The 16,047-nt window shown below is 44.2% G+C and overlaps 1 protein-coding gene across 3 annotated transcripts; it reads right to left on the bottom strand.

The window, feature by feature from the left end:
* Window positions 1–309: 309 nt before the first annotated feature.
* Window positions 310–12,069, bottom strand: LOC129845418 (zinc finger protein 184-like). Of its 3 annotated transcripts, XM_055913340.1 has the most exons (6): window positions 11,789–12,068; window positions 10,528–11,183; window positions 5,500–8,264; window positions 3,747–4,635; window positions 2,036–3,240; window positions 310–1,287 (listed from the first exon to the last, which is right to left on the bottom strand). In XM_055913340.1, exons 2-3 carry the CDS (start codon window positions 10,876–10,878, stop codon window positions 7,224–7,226), a joined length of 1,392 nt encoding a protein of 463 aa, XP_055769315.1. In that variant the 5' UTR covers window positions 10,879–11,183; window positions 11,789–12,068; the 3' UTR covers window positions 310–1,287; window positions 2,036–3,240; window positions 3,747–4,635; window positions 5,500–7,223. The 3 variants fall into 3 exon arrangements, with proteins under 3 accessions (XP_055769315.1, XP_055769314.1, XP_055769313.1); XM_055913339.1 differs by having other exon boundaries at window positions 310–3,240; window positions 7,228–8,264; window positions 11,789–12,069; XM_055913338.1 differs by having other exon boundaries at window positions 310–3,240.
* Between the last annotated feature and the right edge of the window lie 3,978 nt (window positions 12,070–16,047).

Here is a 16,047-nt window from a genome sequence, read left to right as displayed (position 1 = left end):
CCGGTGCGCTTGGCACCTACTACCATACCCTGTTCAAAAACACTTAAATATGTTGTCTTGCCCATTCACCCTCTGAATGGCACACATACACAATCCATGTCTCAATTGTCTCAAAGCTTTAACATTTTTTTTAAACTGTCTCCTCCCCTTCATCTACAGTGATTCAAGTGGATTTAACAAGTGACATCAATATGGGATCATAGCTTTCACCTGGATTCACCTGGTCAGTCTGTCATGGAAAGAGAAGGTGTTCTTAATGTTTTGTACACTGTAGATCTTTTCATTCATTTGTTAAATAATTAGTTTACATTAAAAAAATCTCTATTTATTTCATGACTTGTTACAGAATTTGACTTCAGCATACAAATGTGTTGGACAACAATGTATGATACAGATACAGTCTGTTTTGACAATTATGTCTCTCCTTAATGACATATGACCATCATTCACACTCACATAAAATGGGAGTAAATAAAAGTCAACAATGAGTCTAACCAAAACTTAGATCAAAGCTCTGTAATTCAATGTAGTCATAATACATTGATTTTCACATTTTTCAGGAGTCAACTTTTCATTTTCACTTTCGTTTCTTTCCAAGTTCCCACCATCTTGTATTTTGCTCCATAAGTCACCAACCATCAATTTGAACACAGCGCCAACTGCCACTAACGTCACCATGGTGACCACCACACCAGACCCTTCTTTCTCCCTTACTGGGTGTGTGTTGACATTGAAGTGGTTTCCACCATTGCTCTTCACCATCTCCTCTATCTTCTCCAGCAGCTCAGTGACCTGAGTGTGGTCACCTTTCTCCTTGTTGTTGAAGACATGATATCTGTCCCTGCAGGTACTGATTAGTTGCAGCAGTTGACTGTTGTCCTTCAGTAGGTCCTCCACTGGTTTCCCCTCTAGCTGGTCTCCCCCAGTGAACAGCACCATGGTGTACATTAAAGACTCTTCTCCAAAGTTCTCCTGGATCCACCTCACGACGGCGTTCCTCTCCTCCTCTGTGAACCTCACACCCAACCTGATCACCAGCAGGAACGTGTGGGGATCCTGTGGCGGCGGAAAGGCCCGGGGTGTGGACGACGTGGCGGGAGCAGCGGGAGGCCCGTCCGGTTGACCCTCTAGCGGTAGCAGCAGCTGGCCCGGTCCAACTCTCACAATCTGTGGTCATGGCAACCATAGAGAAGTCCACTCAGAAGGCCTCTCTGCCAATGATGGTGTTTCCTGCTGAACTCTGACCCTGCCCAGTGTTACCAATCAGAAGCAGCCTCAACGCTGCCACTATGGAGACACATACACACAATACAGTAAAACAAGTCCGTTCATTGATCAGTTCAATTCATCAGTTAACCATTTGGGCCGTTTCAATACAACTTCTTTATTTTACAAGGAGGGCCTAGTCCTAGGATAAAACCCTATTTCAATGGAGAATCTCTTGCTTTTTAGACCAGGATTTGGCTTAATCTGTGTCTGGGAAACCTTCCTTGAACATGTACAATACACATCAGGTAAGTTAAACTGCATCACAGTGAAAGTGGTTGATTTCATCACAGTGAAAGTGGTTGATTTCATTGAGGGTTCAATAATTGATAGAAGAGTGAATAGGCCTATAGATTTCCCTAGTCAGGTGATCTTATATTTTGAGTTCTACTGGGGTAAGACAGTTTAACTGCAGTAAGTTCATGAGGCAGTTATAGGTGATATTTTTCAAGAATAAATGGCTACATGTCCAAAAAGTCCAAAAATGGATGTACCAATCACAGATTGGTACATCCTTTTTAAGTCCTGTATAAACAAAGTCCAGCTTCCCTACTCAGAACACCGGAGAATCCTATAACCTGGTTCTTTTCACCTGTGCTACATTTTAAGGATCGACTCTCCAGTTCCGACACTGAGAACACCGGGACGGTGTCCCAAATGGCATCCTATTCCATATAGTGCACTACTTTTGACCAGAGCCCTGTGGGCCTTAGTGTACTTTATAGGGAATAGGGTGGCATTTGGGATGTACTCCAGAGGTTCCTCTCACCTGGGTTTCTTCTTACACCTGTGCCTCTTCAGGCCCCCACTCTGACTGTAGCTCTTACAGCACTCCATGCATTTGTACGGCTTCTCTCCTGTGTGGACAACCATGTGCACTTTACGCAACGTAGAATTGACAAAGCACTTGTCGCACTCAGAGCATTTGTACGGTTTCTCCCCTGTGTGTCTCCTCATGTGCTGCGTTAGATACCCACTCTGACTGTAGCTAATACCACACTCCATGCATTTGTACGGCTTCTCTCCCGTGTGGACAACCATGTGTGCATTACGGGACGCCGAAGTGACAAAGCACTTGTCGCAATCGGAGCATTTGTAAGGTTTCTCCCCGGTGTGTTTTCTTCTAACGTGTTCTTTCAGCTTGCACCCCTGTTTGAACTGCTTCCCACAGTCCCGGCAAGAGAACGGCGTCTCCCCGGTGTGTTTCAGCCGGTGGACCATAAGGATGTGCGGTCGGGCAAAGGTCATGGGACACTCTGGGCAGGACAGCGGGCGCTCGCCGGTGTGGCTCAGTCGGTGATACTTCAGACTAATGTAACGGACAAAACTCTGGCTGCACTCCGGGCACACGTACGGTTTACACCCACTGTGGGCCGTCATGTGGCGCTTCAGGTGGGCGGAGATCTTGAAGCCTTGGCCGCACTAGGGGCAGATGTAGGGCTGCGCATCACTGTGGAACCGCATGTGCAGTGTCAGGTTAGATTTGAATGTGAAGGTCCTGCCACATTGGTGGCAGGCGAAAGGACGTTCCGCATCGTGGATTGGTCGGTGCTCGTCCAAGCCGGCTTTCCGGGAGAACGTCTTATGGCACACCTCGCAGGAGTACGGACGGTACTGTGTGTGAATCCGGGAGTGGAACTCCAGCGTGGTTTTGGAGAAGAACTTCCGTCCACAATCTGGACACGGGAACCGGCGGACCTTCTGGCTGCGAGGCCGCCATTCTGGGTCGGACCGGAATGCAGTCAGATTGAACGGCTGGCTGGTAGCCGACCGCAGGCGTCTCCTTCCATCTTCGAAGTACAGGATGGCATCCTCTGTCTTGATACCCAGGTGATGTGCATCTGTCTTGGGGTCGCTCTCTGTAGGAGGTCCCTTGGTGTTACCCATCTCTGGGTCGTAGCTCTCTGGCTTCACAGCGTTCAACCAGTGTTCAATTCTTGTCCCGATAGGCAGCTCGTCCATCTCTTGTTTCACCTGGTTTAAATTAGAATATTTTTCTCTGAGGAAACTTACAACCAGTCAAGATATCTAGTAAACATATAACTAACATTCAAACAGACAGATATCTAGTAAACATATAACTAACATTCAAACAGACAGATATCTAGTAAACATATAGCTGCAACATTCAAACAGACAGATATCTAGTAAACATATAACTGTAACATTCAAACAGACAGATATCTAGTAAACATATAACTGTAACATTCACACAGACAGATATCTAGTAAACATATAACTAACATTCACACAGACAGATATCTAGTAAACTTATAGCTGTAACCTTCAAACAGACAGATATCTAGTAAACATATAGCTGTAACATTCAAACAGACAGATATCTAGTAAACATATAGCTGTAACATTCACACAGACAGATATCTAGTAAACATATAGCTGTAACCTTCAAACAGACAGATACAAATGCTATAAAAGATCTCAATTAAATGTTCATTTAAAAGCCACAAGTTTAAACCTACCTCAGCAGAGTCGTTTCCTTTTCCTGTGGATTGTTTCTTTCCCCTGGTGGTGGTGAAGTTTTTCTTCTTCGTTGGTTTTCTGCCTGGTTTCTTATTGTTCTTCTGAGCAGCGAGAGACAGTTGATCCTTTGTTAGTTTGTGGAGTCTCACGATAGGTAAAGAAATTAGTTTATCTACCTCCATTTTGAGGTGATGTAAGGCGAGTTTCTCTGCTCAAAAGGTGCTGATGCCTGACAGATCTTACTTAAAATACCTATCCAGGCATTGTATCAACTAACCAAATCATGTTATAGCAATCTGTCAGTCGATGATGGCGTGGCAGGCAATCATTGGTTGATGACTGCAACGTCTGAGCAGGGGAACATTACCCCTCGTCTCAATCTGGGCAGAGAAACTGGTTCTGTTAAACTAATGTCTCAGAGTCTTGTAGCTCTAGGCTGGAACCATGTGGGGGATGTCTTGTCCTCTCCTTTAAAGACAGAGCTGGTCATCATTCCAGGGTCTTGTAGCTCTAGGCTGGAACCCTGTGGGGGATGTCTTGTCCTCTCCTTTAAAGACAGAGCTGGTCATCATTCTAGGGTCCTGTAGCTCTAGGCTGGAACCCTGTGGGGGATGTCTTGTCCTCTCCTTTAAAGACAGAGCTGGTCATCATTCTAGGGTCCTGTAGCTCTAGGCTGGAACCCTGTGGGGGATGTCTTGTCCTCTCCTTTAAAGACAGAGCTGGTCATCATTCTAGGGTCCTGTAGCGCTAGGCTGGAACCCTGTGGGGGATGTCTTATCCTCTCCTTTAAAGACAGAGCTGGTCATCATTCTAGGGTCCTGTAGCTCTAGGCTGGAACCATGTGGGGGATGTCTTGTCCTCTCCTTTAAAGACAGAGCTGGTCATCACCTGTAAGAAACAATAGATACAATGGAGAGAAAGTAAATACGATTTGAGAAAATTAAGCCTACAAAGAAAGAAAAGAAGCATATAAACTAGAAAAAAATAAGAATAAGGGAAATGAATAGTATCACCTCTCCAAAGTAGATACATTAATATAGTAAAGATGCCCGATGCAGAAATCCCTCCGCCATTTTCTGGTTGATAACATTTGAATAGTTCACATAATTTCAGTTTATGTGACAAAACAAGCATGTATAGTGTAGAGAATCATTGTACCCTAAACCACTGTGAAGTATCGTTTCAATAACCAATATCGTATTTTCAGCTGGTGTACAAAATTTAAAGTAAAAGATGCAAAAACAAATCTTAAGAACGGGAAGCATAGAAATAGCACACATAGAACACATATACCACGTCTGAGACTTGCTTTCAATGAGAATGACAGATCTACAAATTTACATATTGCAGCTTTAAATAAACAATTATTGGTGTCTAAGACCGTTTTTTAAAATTACTTTTAACATCCCCAAACTAAAAATCAACAAGATAACTCTAGTTTAATTATTTCTTGATGGTGAAATACAACACTAATTACATGTTGCTGTAAAAGTCTTTTTTAAGGATAAAATAAAGTCTACCAAATGCATTCTGTTGGTGCAAAACGAATCCGTATCTAAAGTTACTTTTGGATAAATACCGCATTGATTATATATTGATAATCAACTCCACCGTTGGACATTTGCAGCTTAGTTTATTTGATAGCTTGCATTGTGGAAAGCGATAGCTACTGGTTATTTAGTAGCTAGCTAGTCGATGATGCTTGGTCAGCTAGCTCTGGTCTACTACTGCAAGAGACATCTAATGGCCTACCTGCAGGGACGGAGGCAGCCATCTGCAGTGGTCATGTCCGGTACGAGTCGGTTTACTGAGAAGCAGTACATTTCATTTCAGAGAAATAATTGCATTCCAAGATAAACAATACCACATGTATCCACAGCGCAAGGGAAGTAGTGATTACTGTTGCTGATTTTGTTCCAAGACCAACACATTCTCAGTGCTGCCACCCAGCGGAGCGGATGAAGACATTTCGTTCCATTTCCATACTACAATATGTTCTATAAGAGATATTCTTATAGACCTAATTCTTATGTATTTTCTCTTTTCATCTGTGCATGTACTGTCTGTAAAGGAATTATCTGCACTATCTGAATTATCTACACCCTAAACATGCACTCTTTCCTCCTACAGACATACCCAGCAGAACTATGCTCACATCTTGCTGTCCCACTGGGCAAAAAAAATGGTTGAATCGACGTTGTTTCCACATCATTTAAACCAAAATATTCAATGTGATGACGTTGAATAAACATGGAAAACTGGCTGGATTTGCCAAGTCATCAATTTAAGGGAATTGCCTTTTTTCCCCACACAACTTTTAACTTAAATGACAGGGTGAAATATTTGGTTGATTTCACATTAGTTTAAATCATAATTTATCTGCATGAACAGAGTGAAAAGCATGAATCACATCAAATGCAAAACACAGTAAAAATGAGTGTCAGTATGGCTCTCTGAGATACTGATATGCAAGTGCACCACACGGGACCACAACGATAAGACAGAGAAAATCAGAGACAATCTCAATGAGTCCTATAAATTACTACATTCCAGAACCTGAAACCAGTAAAAGTCAAGTAACTGGAGCGGAATAGGTGGAATGGCATCAGATACATCAAACATATGGTTTCCATGTGTTACAAGCCATTCCATTTGCTCAGTTCCACCCATCATCATGGTACATACCTGTTCTATACATCCTAATAATCCTATCCAACAAAAGGCTGTCAGTCTCTACTAACCATGCCATTAATAGTAGATGTTTTCTCTACAAAGTTTCAATACAAAGAATGTTTGTTTTACAACATCGAGGGCCGGTTACCCGGACACAGATGAAGCCTAGCGCTAGGATAAAAACCTATTTCACTGGAGATTCTCCTGCTTTTAATTCCAGGACTTGGCTTAATCTGCGTCTGGGAAACCGGCCCTGAACGTTCACATCACACATCAGGTGCGAGTGGGACTGCATCACAGTGAAAACAGATCATTTTATTGAGGGATCAATAACTGATGGAACAGTCAAAGGAACAGCCTATTGTTTTGCCTGGTGAGGTGATCATATACTTAGAGTTCTGATGGGGTAAAACAATTTAACTAAATTCAAGAGGCATTTCTAAGTTATATTCCTCAAGAATCAAAGCTTTAAAAATGTATGTACCGATCCCAGATTGCTTCTTTAAATCCTGCATAAACAAAGGCCAGTTTCCCAACTCAGGACACCTGAGAATCCTCTCACCTGGCTTCTGTCACCTATGTGGCTGCTTACACCTGTGCTGCTTTAAGGATCCACTCTCCAGTTCCTACACTCAGAACACTGGGTCTATGTCCCAAATGGCACCCTATTCACTATACAGTGCACTACTTTTGACCAGAGCCCTATTCCCTATATAATGCACTACTTTTGACCAGAGCCCTATGGTCCCTAGTGCACTACTTAGAGAATAGGGTGCCATTTGGGGAATACCCCGAGGTTCCTCTCACCTGGTTCGCTGCTCACACCTGTGCCTCTTCAGGCCCCCACTCTGACTGTAGCTCCTACAGCACTCTGTGCATTTGTACGGCTTCTCTCCTGTGTGGACAACCATGTGCACTTTACAGGACGCGGAAGTGACGAAGCACTTGTCACACTCGGAGCATTTGTACGGTTTCTCCCCTGTGTGTTTCCTTCTAACGTGGTCTTTCAGTTGGCACCCCTGTTTGAACCTCTTCCCGCAGTCCTGGCAAGAGAACGGCGTCTCCCCGGTGTGCTGTCGCCGGTGGATCATAAGGGTGTGCGGCCGAGCAAAGGTCATGGGACACTCTGGGCAGGACAGCGGGCGCTCGCCGGTGTGGCTCAGCCGATGATACTTCAGACTCATGTAACGGACGAAACACTGGCCGCACTCCGGGCACACGTACGGTTTATTCCCGCTGTGGGAAATCATGTGGCTCTTGAGTTGTGCGGAGATCTTGAAGCCTTGGCCGCACTGGGAGCAGACGTAGGGCCGCGCGTCGCCGTGGAACCGCATGTGGCGGGTCAGGTTGGATTTGAACGTGAAGGTCCTGCCACATTGGAGGCAGGCGAAGGGGCGCTCCGCCGTATGGATTGGTCGGTGCTCGACCAGACCGCCTTTCCGGGAGAACGTTTTATGGCACACCTCACAGGAGTACGGCTGGTACCGGGTGTGGATCCGGGAATGTAACTCCAGCGTGGTTTTGGAGAAGAACTTCTGGCCGCAATCTGGACACGGGAACCGGCGGACCTTCTGGTTGCGAGGCCACCATTCCGTCTCGGACCGCAACGCAGCCAGATTGAATGGCTGAACGGTAGACGACCGCAGCCGCCTCCCATCATCCTGGTGGTACAGGGGGACATCCTCCGTCTTGATACCCAGGTGATGTGCATCTGTCCTGGGGTCGCTCTCTGTAGGTCCCCTGGTGTTACCCATCTCTGGGTCGTAGCTCTCTGGCTTCACAGAGTTCAACCAGTGTTCATCACTTCTTGTACCGATAGGCAGCTCGTCCATCTCTTGTTTCACCTGGTTTAGAATAAAAGAGCTTTATTGTCCCAGAGGAAACTTCAGTGGTGGTTGTATGATACGTCAAGATATCTAGTAAAACATATACCAGCAGCATTCACACAGACATATATCTAGTAAAACATATACCAGCAGCATTCACACAGACAGATATCTAGTAAACATATACCAGCAGCATTCACACAGACAGATATCTAGTAAAACATATACCAGCAGCATTCACACAGACAGATATCTAGTAAAACATATACCAGCAGCATTCACACAGACAGATATCTAGTAAAACATATACCAGCAGCATTCACACAGACAGATATCTAGTAAACATACACTGCCGGTCAAAAGGTTTAGAACACCTGCTCATTCAAGGGTTTTTCTTTATTTGTACTATTTTCTACATTGTAGAATAATAGCGAAGACATCAAAACTATGAAATGACACATATGGAATCATGTAGTAAAAAAAGTGTTAAATCAAAATAGACATTTTTCAAATAGCCACCCTTTGCACACTATTGGCATTCTCTCAACCAGCTTCACCTGGAATGCTTTTCCAACAGTCTAGGAGGAGTTCCCACATATGCTGAACTTGTTGGCTGCTTTTCCTTCACCATGCGGACCGACTCATCCCAAACCATCTCAATTTGGTTGAGGTCGGGGGATTGTGGAGGCCAGGTCATCTGATGCAGCACTCCATCGCTCTCCTTCTTGGTAAAATAGCCCTTACACGGCCTGAAGGTGTGTTGGGTCATTGTTCTGTTGAAAAACAAATGATAGTGGGACTAAGTGCAAACCAGATGTGATGGCGTATCGCTGCAGAATGCTGTGGTAGCCATGTTGGTCAAGTGTGCCTTGAATTCTACATAAATCACAGACAGTGTCACCAGCAAAGGACGCCCACACCATAACACCTCCTCCATGCTTTACGGTGGGAAATACACATGTGGAGATCATCCGTTCACCTACACCGCGTCTCACAAAGACACAGCGGTTGGAACCAAAATCTCCAATTTGGACTCCAGACCAAAGGACAAATTTCCACCGGTCTAATGTCCATTGCTCCTGTTTCTTGGTCCAAGCAAGTCTCTTCTTCTTGTTGGTGTCCTTTAGTAGTGGTTTCTTTGCAGCAATTCGACCATGAAGGCCTGATTTACACATTCTCCTCTGAACAGTTGATGTTGAGATGTGTCTGTTACTTGGGCTGCAATTTCTAAGGCTAGTAACTCTTATGAACTTTTCCGCTACAGCAGAGGTAACTCTGGGTCTTCCATTCCTGTGGCGGTCCTCATGAGAGCCAGTTTCATCATAGCACTTGATGGTTTTTGCGAGTGCACTTGAAGAAACTTTCAAAGTTCTTAATTTCCTGTATTGACTGACCTTCATGTCTTTAAGTAATGATGGACTGTCATTTCTCTTTGCTTATTTGAGCTCTTCTTGCCATAATATGGACTCGGTCTTTTACCAAATAGGGCTATCTTCTGTATACCCCCCTTCTCACAACAAAACTGATTGGCTCAAACACAAGAAATTCCACAAATTAACTTTTAACAAGGCACACCTGTTAATTGAAATGCACTCCAGGTGACCTCATGAAGCTGAGAGAATGACAAGAGTGTGCAAAGCTGTCATCAAGGCAAAGGGTGGCTATTTGAAGAATCTCAAATATATTTTGATTTGTTTAACACTTTTGGTTACTTCTTGATTCCATATGTGTTATTTCATAGTTTTGATGTCTTCACTATTATTCTACAATGTAGAAAATTCACACAGGCAGATATCTAGTAAACATATAGCTGTAACCTTCAAACAGACAGATATCTAGTAAACATATAACTGCAACATTCAAACAGACAGATATCTAGTAAACATATAGCTGTAACATTCAAACAGACAGATATCTAGTAAACATATAACTGTAACATTCAAACAGACAGATATCTAGTAAACATATAGCTGTAACATTCAAACAGACAGATATCTAGTAAACATATAACTGTAACATTCAAACAGACAGATATCTAGTAAACATATAGCTGTAACATTCAAACAGACAGATATCTAGTAAACATATAACTGTAACATTCACACAGACAGATATCTAGTAAACATATAGCTGTAACATTCAAACAGACAGATATCTAGTAAACATATAACTGTAACATTCAAACAGACAGATATCTAGTAAACATATAACTGTAACATTCACAAATGCGATACAAGATCTCAATTAAATGTTCATTTAAAAGCCACAAGTTTAAACCTACCTCTTGTTTTATCTCGTCAGGCCTCAAGATGGCGCTGGAGAGTTGTAGACTTATTTTGGGTTTGTTTTTGGTTCCCTTGGGGCGACCCCACCACTTAGGGGCCGGTGATTCCTGGCTAGAAACACTTTTGCTGTCAGCAGAGTTGTTTCCTTTTCCTGTGGATCCTTTTCCTCTGCTGGTGGTGAAGTTTTTCTTCATTGGTTTTCTGCCTGGTTTCTTATTGTTCTTCTGAGCAGCGAGAGACAGTTGATCCTTCGTTAGTCTGTGGAGTCTCACGATAGGTAAAGAAACAACAGCAGCCATTTTGAGTTGATTCAGGCTAACGCTATGCAGTAAATCTCCTCCCTCCATTTTGAGTTAATGTAAGGCGCGTTCCTCTGCTCAGAAGTTGCTGACGCCTGACCTCACATAGCCTGGATATGTATTTTAAGATTCAACTAACCAAATCATGTTATAGCAATCTGTCAGTCGAAGACACAGTTGATGGCGTGGCAGGCAACCATTGGTTGATGAATGCAACGTCTGAGCAGGGGAACATTACCCCTAGTCTCAATCTGGGCAGAGAAACTGGTTCTGTCTCAGGGTCTTGTAACTCTAGGCTGGAACCCTGTGGGGGATGTCTTGTCCTCTCCTTTAAAGACAGAGCTGGTCATCATCTGTAAGAAATAATGGATTCAATGGAGAGAAAGTAAATAAGCATTGAGAAAATTAAGAGTACAATGTAAGATTGAAGAATATAAATTTGACTCGGAAACCAATAGCATTCTCTCCAAAGTAGATATATTAAATAAACTATAATTGGTGAGAAAGACCCCCTTACTGGTTTTTAAACCTTTCACATCCCTAACCTAAAAATCCATGAAATAATTATAGGATAAATAGATCTTCATAGTGAAATTCAACACTATATTTTGCTGCAAGAGAGATCTCTTTTTTTAAGGAGAAAAAAAAAGTCAACCAAATGCATTCTGTTGGTGCAAAACGAAGCAGTACCTAAGTTACTTTTGGATGAATAATGCATTGATTACATATTGACAGTTAGATACTTGCAGCGAAGTGTATTTGATAGCTTACATTGTGGAAAGCGATAGCTACTGTAGTTACTCAGTTGATTGGCTGATTTATGACGCTTGGTCAGCTTGGTCTGGTCTAATCGCGCGAAAACAACGAGTTGCTCCTAAATAGAATAACACGCACTGGACCAGAGCTAGCTAACCATCAGCTAGCTAGTTACTACTGCAAGAGACATCAAATAGCCTACCTGCAGAGACGAAGGCAACAATCTGAGGCGGGCATGGGTGTTCAGAGTCGGTTTACTGAGAAGCCAGTACAGTAATATCAGGAAATAATTGCAATCCCCGTTTGCAATAAACACTTTTGCATTCAAAGATAAACAATAACGCACATGAATCCACAGCGCAAGGGAAGTAGTGACTGGTTCTGCTGATTTTGTTCCACGTTCACATTCTCAATGCTGCCACCTAGCGGATCGGATGAATCAGACATATCGTCCCATTTCCAAGCATGTTCTATAAGAGAAAACGATTCCTATAGACCTACCCCCTAATTCTTATGGGTTTCCCATATTGATCTGTACGTGTACTGTCTGTGAATTAATTATCTGTTCGTAAAACCATAAACATATCCACATGGTAAACCACGTATCTACTGTTTGAAGAGACAGTATATATTTGCTTTTCATTCATTTGTTAAATCATTTTATTTGGTCATAAAATTATACGCTAATTCTATTTTATTTATTTTAAAAAATATATATATATTATTATTATTAGTAGTATTTCATTTTTTTCCCATCATTTGATGTAATTATTTTTTACATAATTTTATATCAGCATACAAATGTGTTAGATAAAACAATGCATGATACAGTATTGCTTAATATTTTTACCTTGAATGACATATGACTACAATTTACATTCACACAAATTACAGGAATGAGTCTAACCAAAGCTTAGATCAAAGCTCTAATTTAGTAATAACACATTGATAATCATTTTCTCAGTAGTCAACCTTTCACTGTCCGTTTCTCTCCAAGTTCCCACCATCTTGTATTTTGCTCCATAAGTCACCAACGATCAATTTGAACACAGCTCCAACTGCCACTAACATCACCATGGTGACCACCACACCAGACCCTCCTTTCTCCCTTACTGGGTGTGTGTTGACATTGAAGTGGTTTCCACCATTGCTCTCCACCATCTCCTCTATCTTCTCCAGCAGCTCAGTGACCTGAGTGTGGTCACCTTTCTCCTTGTTGTTGAAGACATGATATCTGTCCCTGCAGGTACTGATTAGTTGTAGCAGTTGACTGTTGTCCTTCAGTAGGTCCTCCACTGGTTTCCCCTCTAGCTGTTCTCCCCCAGTGAACAGCACCATGGTGCACATTAAAGACTCTTCTCCAAAGTTCTCCTGGATCCACCTCACGACGGCGTTCCTCTCCTCCTCTGTGAACCTCACACCCAACCTGATCACCAGCAGGAACACGCGGTGTCCCGGGGCGGCGAGAACAACACACTCTGCCCTGCATCGTTTCCATGGACACCCGTTGTGTCGATGACGGTGACATGGCGGCAGCGGCAGCGGGGGAGTCGGTCCGGTCGGTCCGGTAGCGGTAGCAACAGCTGGCCCGGTCCAACACTGGCACTCTGTGGTCACGGCAACCAGAGAGAAGAACGCCTCAGAACGCCTCTCTGACCAGGATGGCGTTTCCTGCTGCACCCCGACCCTGGCAAGTGTTACTAATCAGGACCAGACTCAACACTGACACTGGTTTGATTCACAACAGTGAGGGACGACTTCCTGGACACAGATTTAACCTAGCTAGTCCTTGGCTAAAAACCAACAATTCTCTTCCTCTTTAGACCGGGACTTGGATAGTTCACCCACATTACATTCAGCTGTCTATGGACAAGAAAGACCTCTCTGATGAAGATAGGCTACCCGTCCTGTTGGGGGAGGACGCTATGACAGCAACAGATGCTTTGGACCTCTCTGATGAGGATAGGCTACCCGTCCTGTTGGGGGAGGACGCTATGACAGCAACAGATGAGGATAGGCTGCCCGTCCTGTTGGGGGAGGACGCTATGACAGCAACAGATGAGGAAAGGCTACCCGTCCTGTTGGGGGAGGACGCTATGACAGCAACAGATGAGGATAGGCTACCCGTCCTGTTGGGGGAGGACGCTATGACAGCAACAGATGAGGATAGGCTACCCGTCCTGTTGGGGGAGGACGCTATGACAGCAACAGATGAGGATAGGCTACCCGTCCTGTTGGGGGAGGACGCTATGACAGCAACAGATGAGGATAGGCTACCCGTCCTGTTGGGGGAGGACGCTATGACAGCAACAGATGCTTTGGTTTTGTTTACCTGGCCACTGTTTCAAATCAAACTGTTTAGCATTTACGGCACGAATCCAATGCAAGTCAATGGTACCTAAGCAGTTTCACACTTCATGTCCAGTTCACCTATAAGTAACTTCATTGAGCTACACAATACATTTTTATATCCTTAAGGATGATTTGAAAATTAAGCGCAAAAAAATACACACTATAGCCTTTCTCACTTTGTGCATTTCTTCACTTTGTGCATTTCTCTCCGGTATGGACGACCATGTGCACTTTTGGTTGGATTTGAACATGAAGGTAGGCACACTCTCAGTTTGATTACCAACTCATAGAAGTAAAATGGATATGGCCCTTAATGGTGTTGCCTATGCTGTCACAGAAGCCACCATGGCACAGATGCAAAGAAGGGCGCTCTATCTACCTCTATGGTTTTGACCCCGCCTACTCTGTAGATCTCTCTCTCTCTCTCTCTCTCTCTCTCTCTCTCTCTCTCTCTCTCTCTCTCTCTCTCTCTCTCTCTCTCTCTCTCTCTCTCTCTCTCTCTCTCTCTCTCTCTCTCTCTCTCTCTCTCATTGGGTGAGTTCGTTTTGCATGGCCAAATGCCCCGGGTGGGCGGAGTTTGCACATTGTAGACCATTCCATTGGTCCTTAAGTGAAATCTCCACCCACCCAGGGCCTATATTTCTTTATCTCTCTCTCTCCCACTCACTCCCTGCACCTGCTCTGTCTCTTCTTTGCCTGTTGTGAGTGTCGTGTCTGGACTTTTCCAGTGCAAATGGATATCAGTTAAGGTTTGTACTGTATGAAGAAAATATACTGTATCGTAGATTTTATATTTCAGTTTAAAGTGTTTAAAAATTTGATTCTAACAACTTCTGGGTCTTGAATTTGTAAAGAAAGTGAAACTAAATTTAACAGTGCACCAGCTGGTGGACACACGCACACAGGACCAGCAGTGAAAAACAAACCAACAACCAACGAAAGGAGAGGGATGGCGTACCGCCTCCTTTCTTCCCTCCCAGAAGAGGATCTCTCCTGTCCTGTGTGCTGTGACATCTACAGAGACCCCGTCCTCCTCTCCTGCAGCCACAGCTTCTGTAAACCCTGCCTGCAGCAGTACTGGGAACACCGGGAATACCGGGAATGCCCCATCTGCAGGAGAAGGCTGTCTGCTTCCGGATCCAGACCGCCAAGGAACCTGGTCTTGAATGACCTGTGCGAGGCCTTTGTGAAGGAGAAGGAGCTGAGGGCTGCGGCGGCCGGGTCATATTTGGAGGGTTACTGCGCTACACATGGAGAGAGACTGAAGCTGTACTGTCTGGTGGACAAGCAGCCCCTGTGTGTGTGGTGTGTCAGATCTCCAGGCTGCACGAACAACACGCCTGCTGCTCTCTGGAGGAGGCGAGGGAGGACCTCAAAGTGAGTTATTACTTCAAAGTTGAGAGAAAGTAGTTGATGCAGCTACTAAAGCAGCTGTATTGGGTAAAAACTATTTCTGATTTGAATAGCAGAGAAGACCAATATTTCATACGTTCTATTTTTTTGTCTAGCTTGTTGGGAAAGTTGTCAAATTAGATGATTTGTGTCAAAAGTCAAATTTACAGTTAGTAGAATGTTGAAAGTCCCGGCTTTAGACTGTATTTCCATTTTCTCCTTCATATACGTTTTAGATATGGGCATGTGAGGTATGGGCATGTGAGGTATGGGCATGTGAGGTATGGGCATGTGAGGTATGGGCATGTGAGGTATGGGCATGTGAGGCCACCCGTGGTTGGTTAGATAACTTTTAACTGGATAGAGAAGCTCAACTGCTATGCTGTCACTCAATTCATACCCAGCAAACAGGACCCCATTGGCCCCCAAGGGGCTGGCCCATACAAGCTCACACCAGTCCAACACGGGTTGACCCACACCAAGCCCAACATGGGCTGACCCACACCAAGCCCAACAGGCTAGCTTAATCCAGTCCAACACGGGTTGACCCACACCAAGCCCAACACGGGTTGACCCACACCAAGCCCAACAGGCTAGCTTAAACCAGTCCAACACGGGCTAGCCCAGCACAGGCCAGCCCACACCAGTCCAACACGGGCTAGCCCAGCACAGGCCAGCCAACACCAGTCCAACACGGGCTAGCCCAGCACAGGCCAG

This window comes from Salvelinus fontinalis, unplaced genomic scaffold (genome assembly GCF_029448725.1).
Source record: "Salvelinus fontinalis isolate EN_2023a unplaced genomic scaffold, ASM2944872v1 scaffold_0301, whole genome shotgun sequence".
Lineage (NCBI taxonomy): Eukaryota > Metazoa > Chordata > Actinopteri > Salmoniformes > Salmonidae > Salvelinus > Salvelinus fontinalis.
The sequence above is the reverse complement of the archived record's forward strand: the minus strand, read 5'-3'. Positions and strand labels throughout refer to the sequence as shown.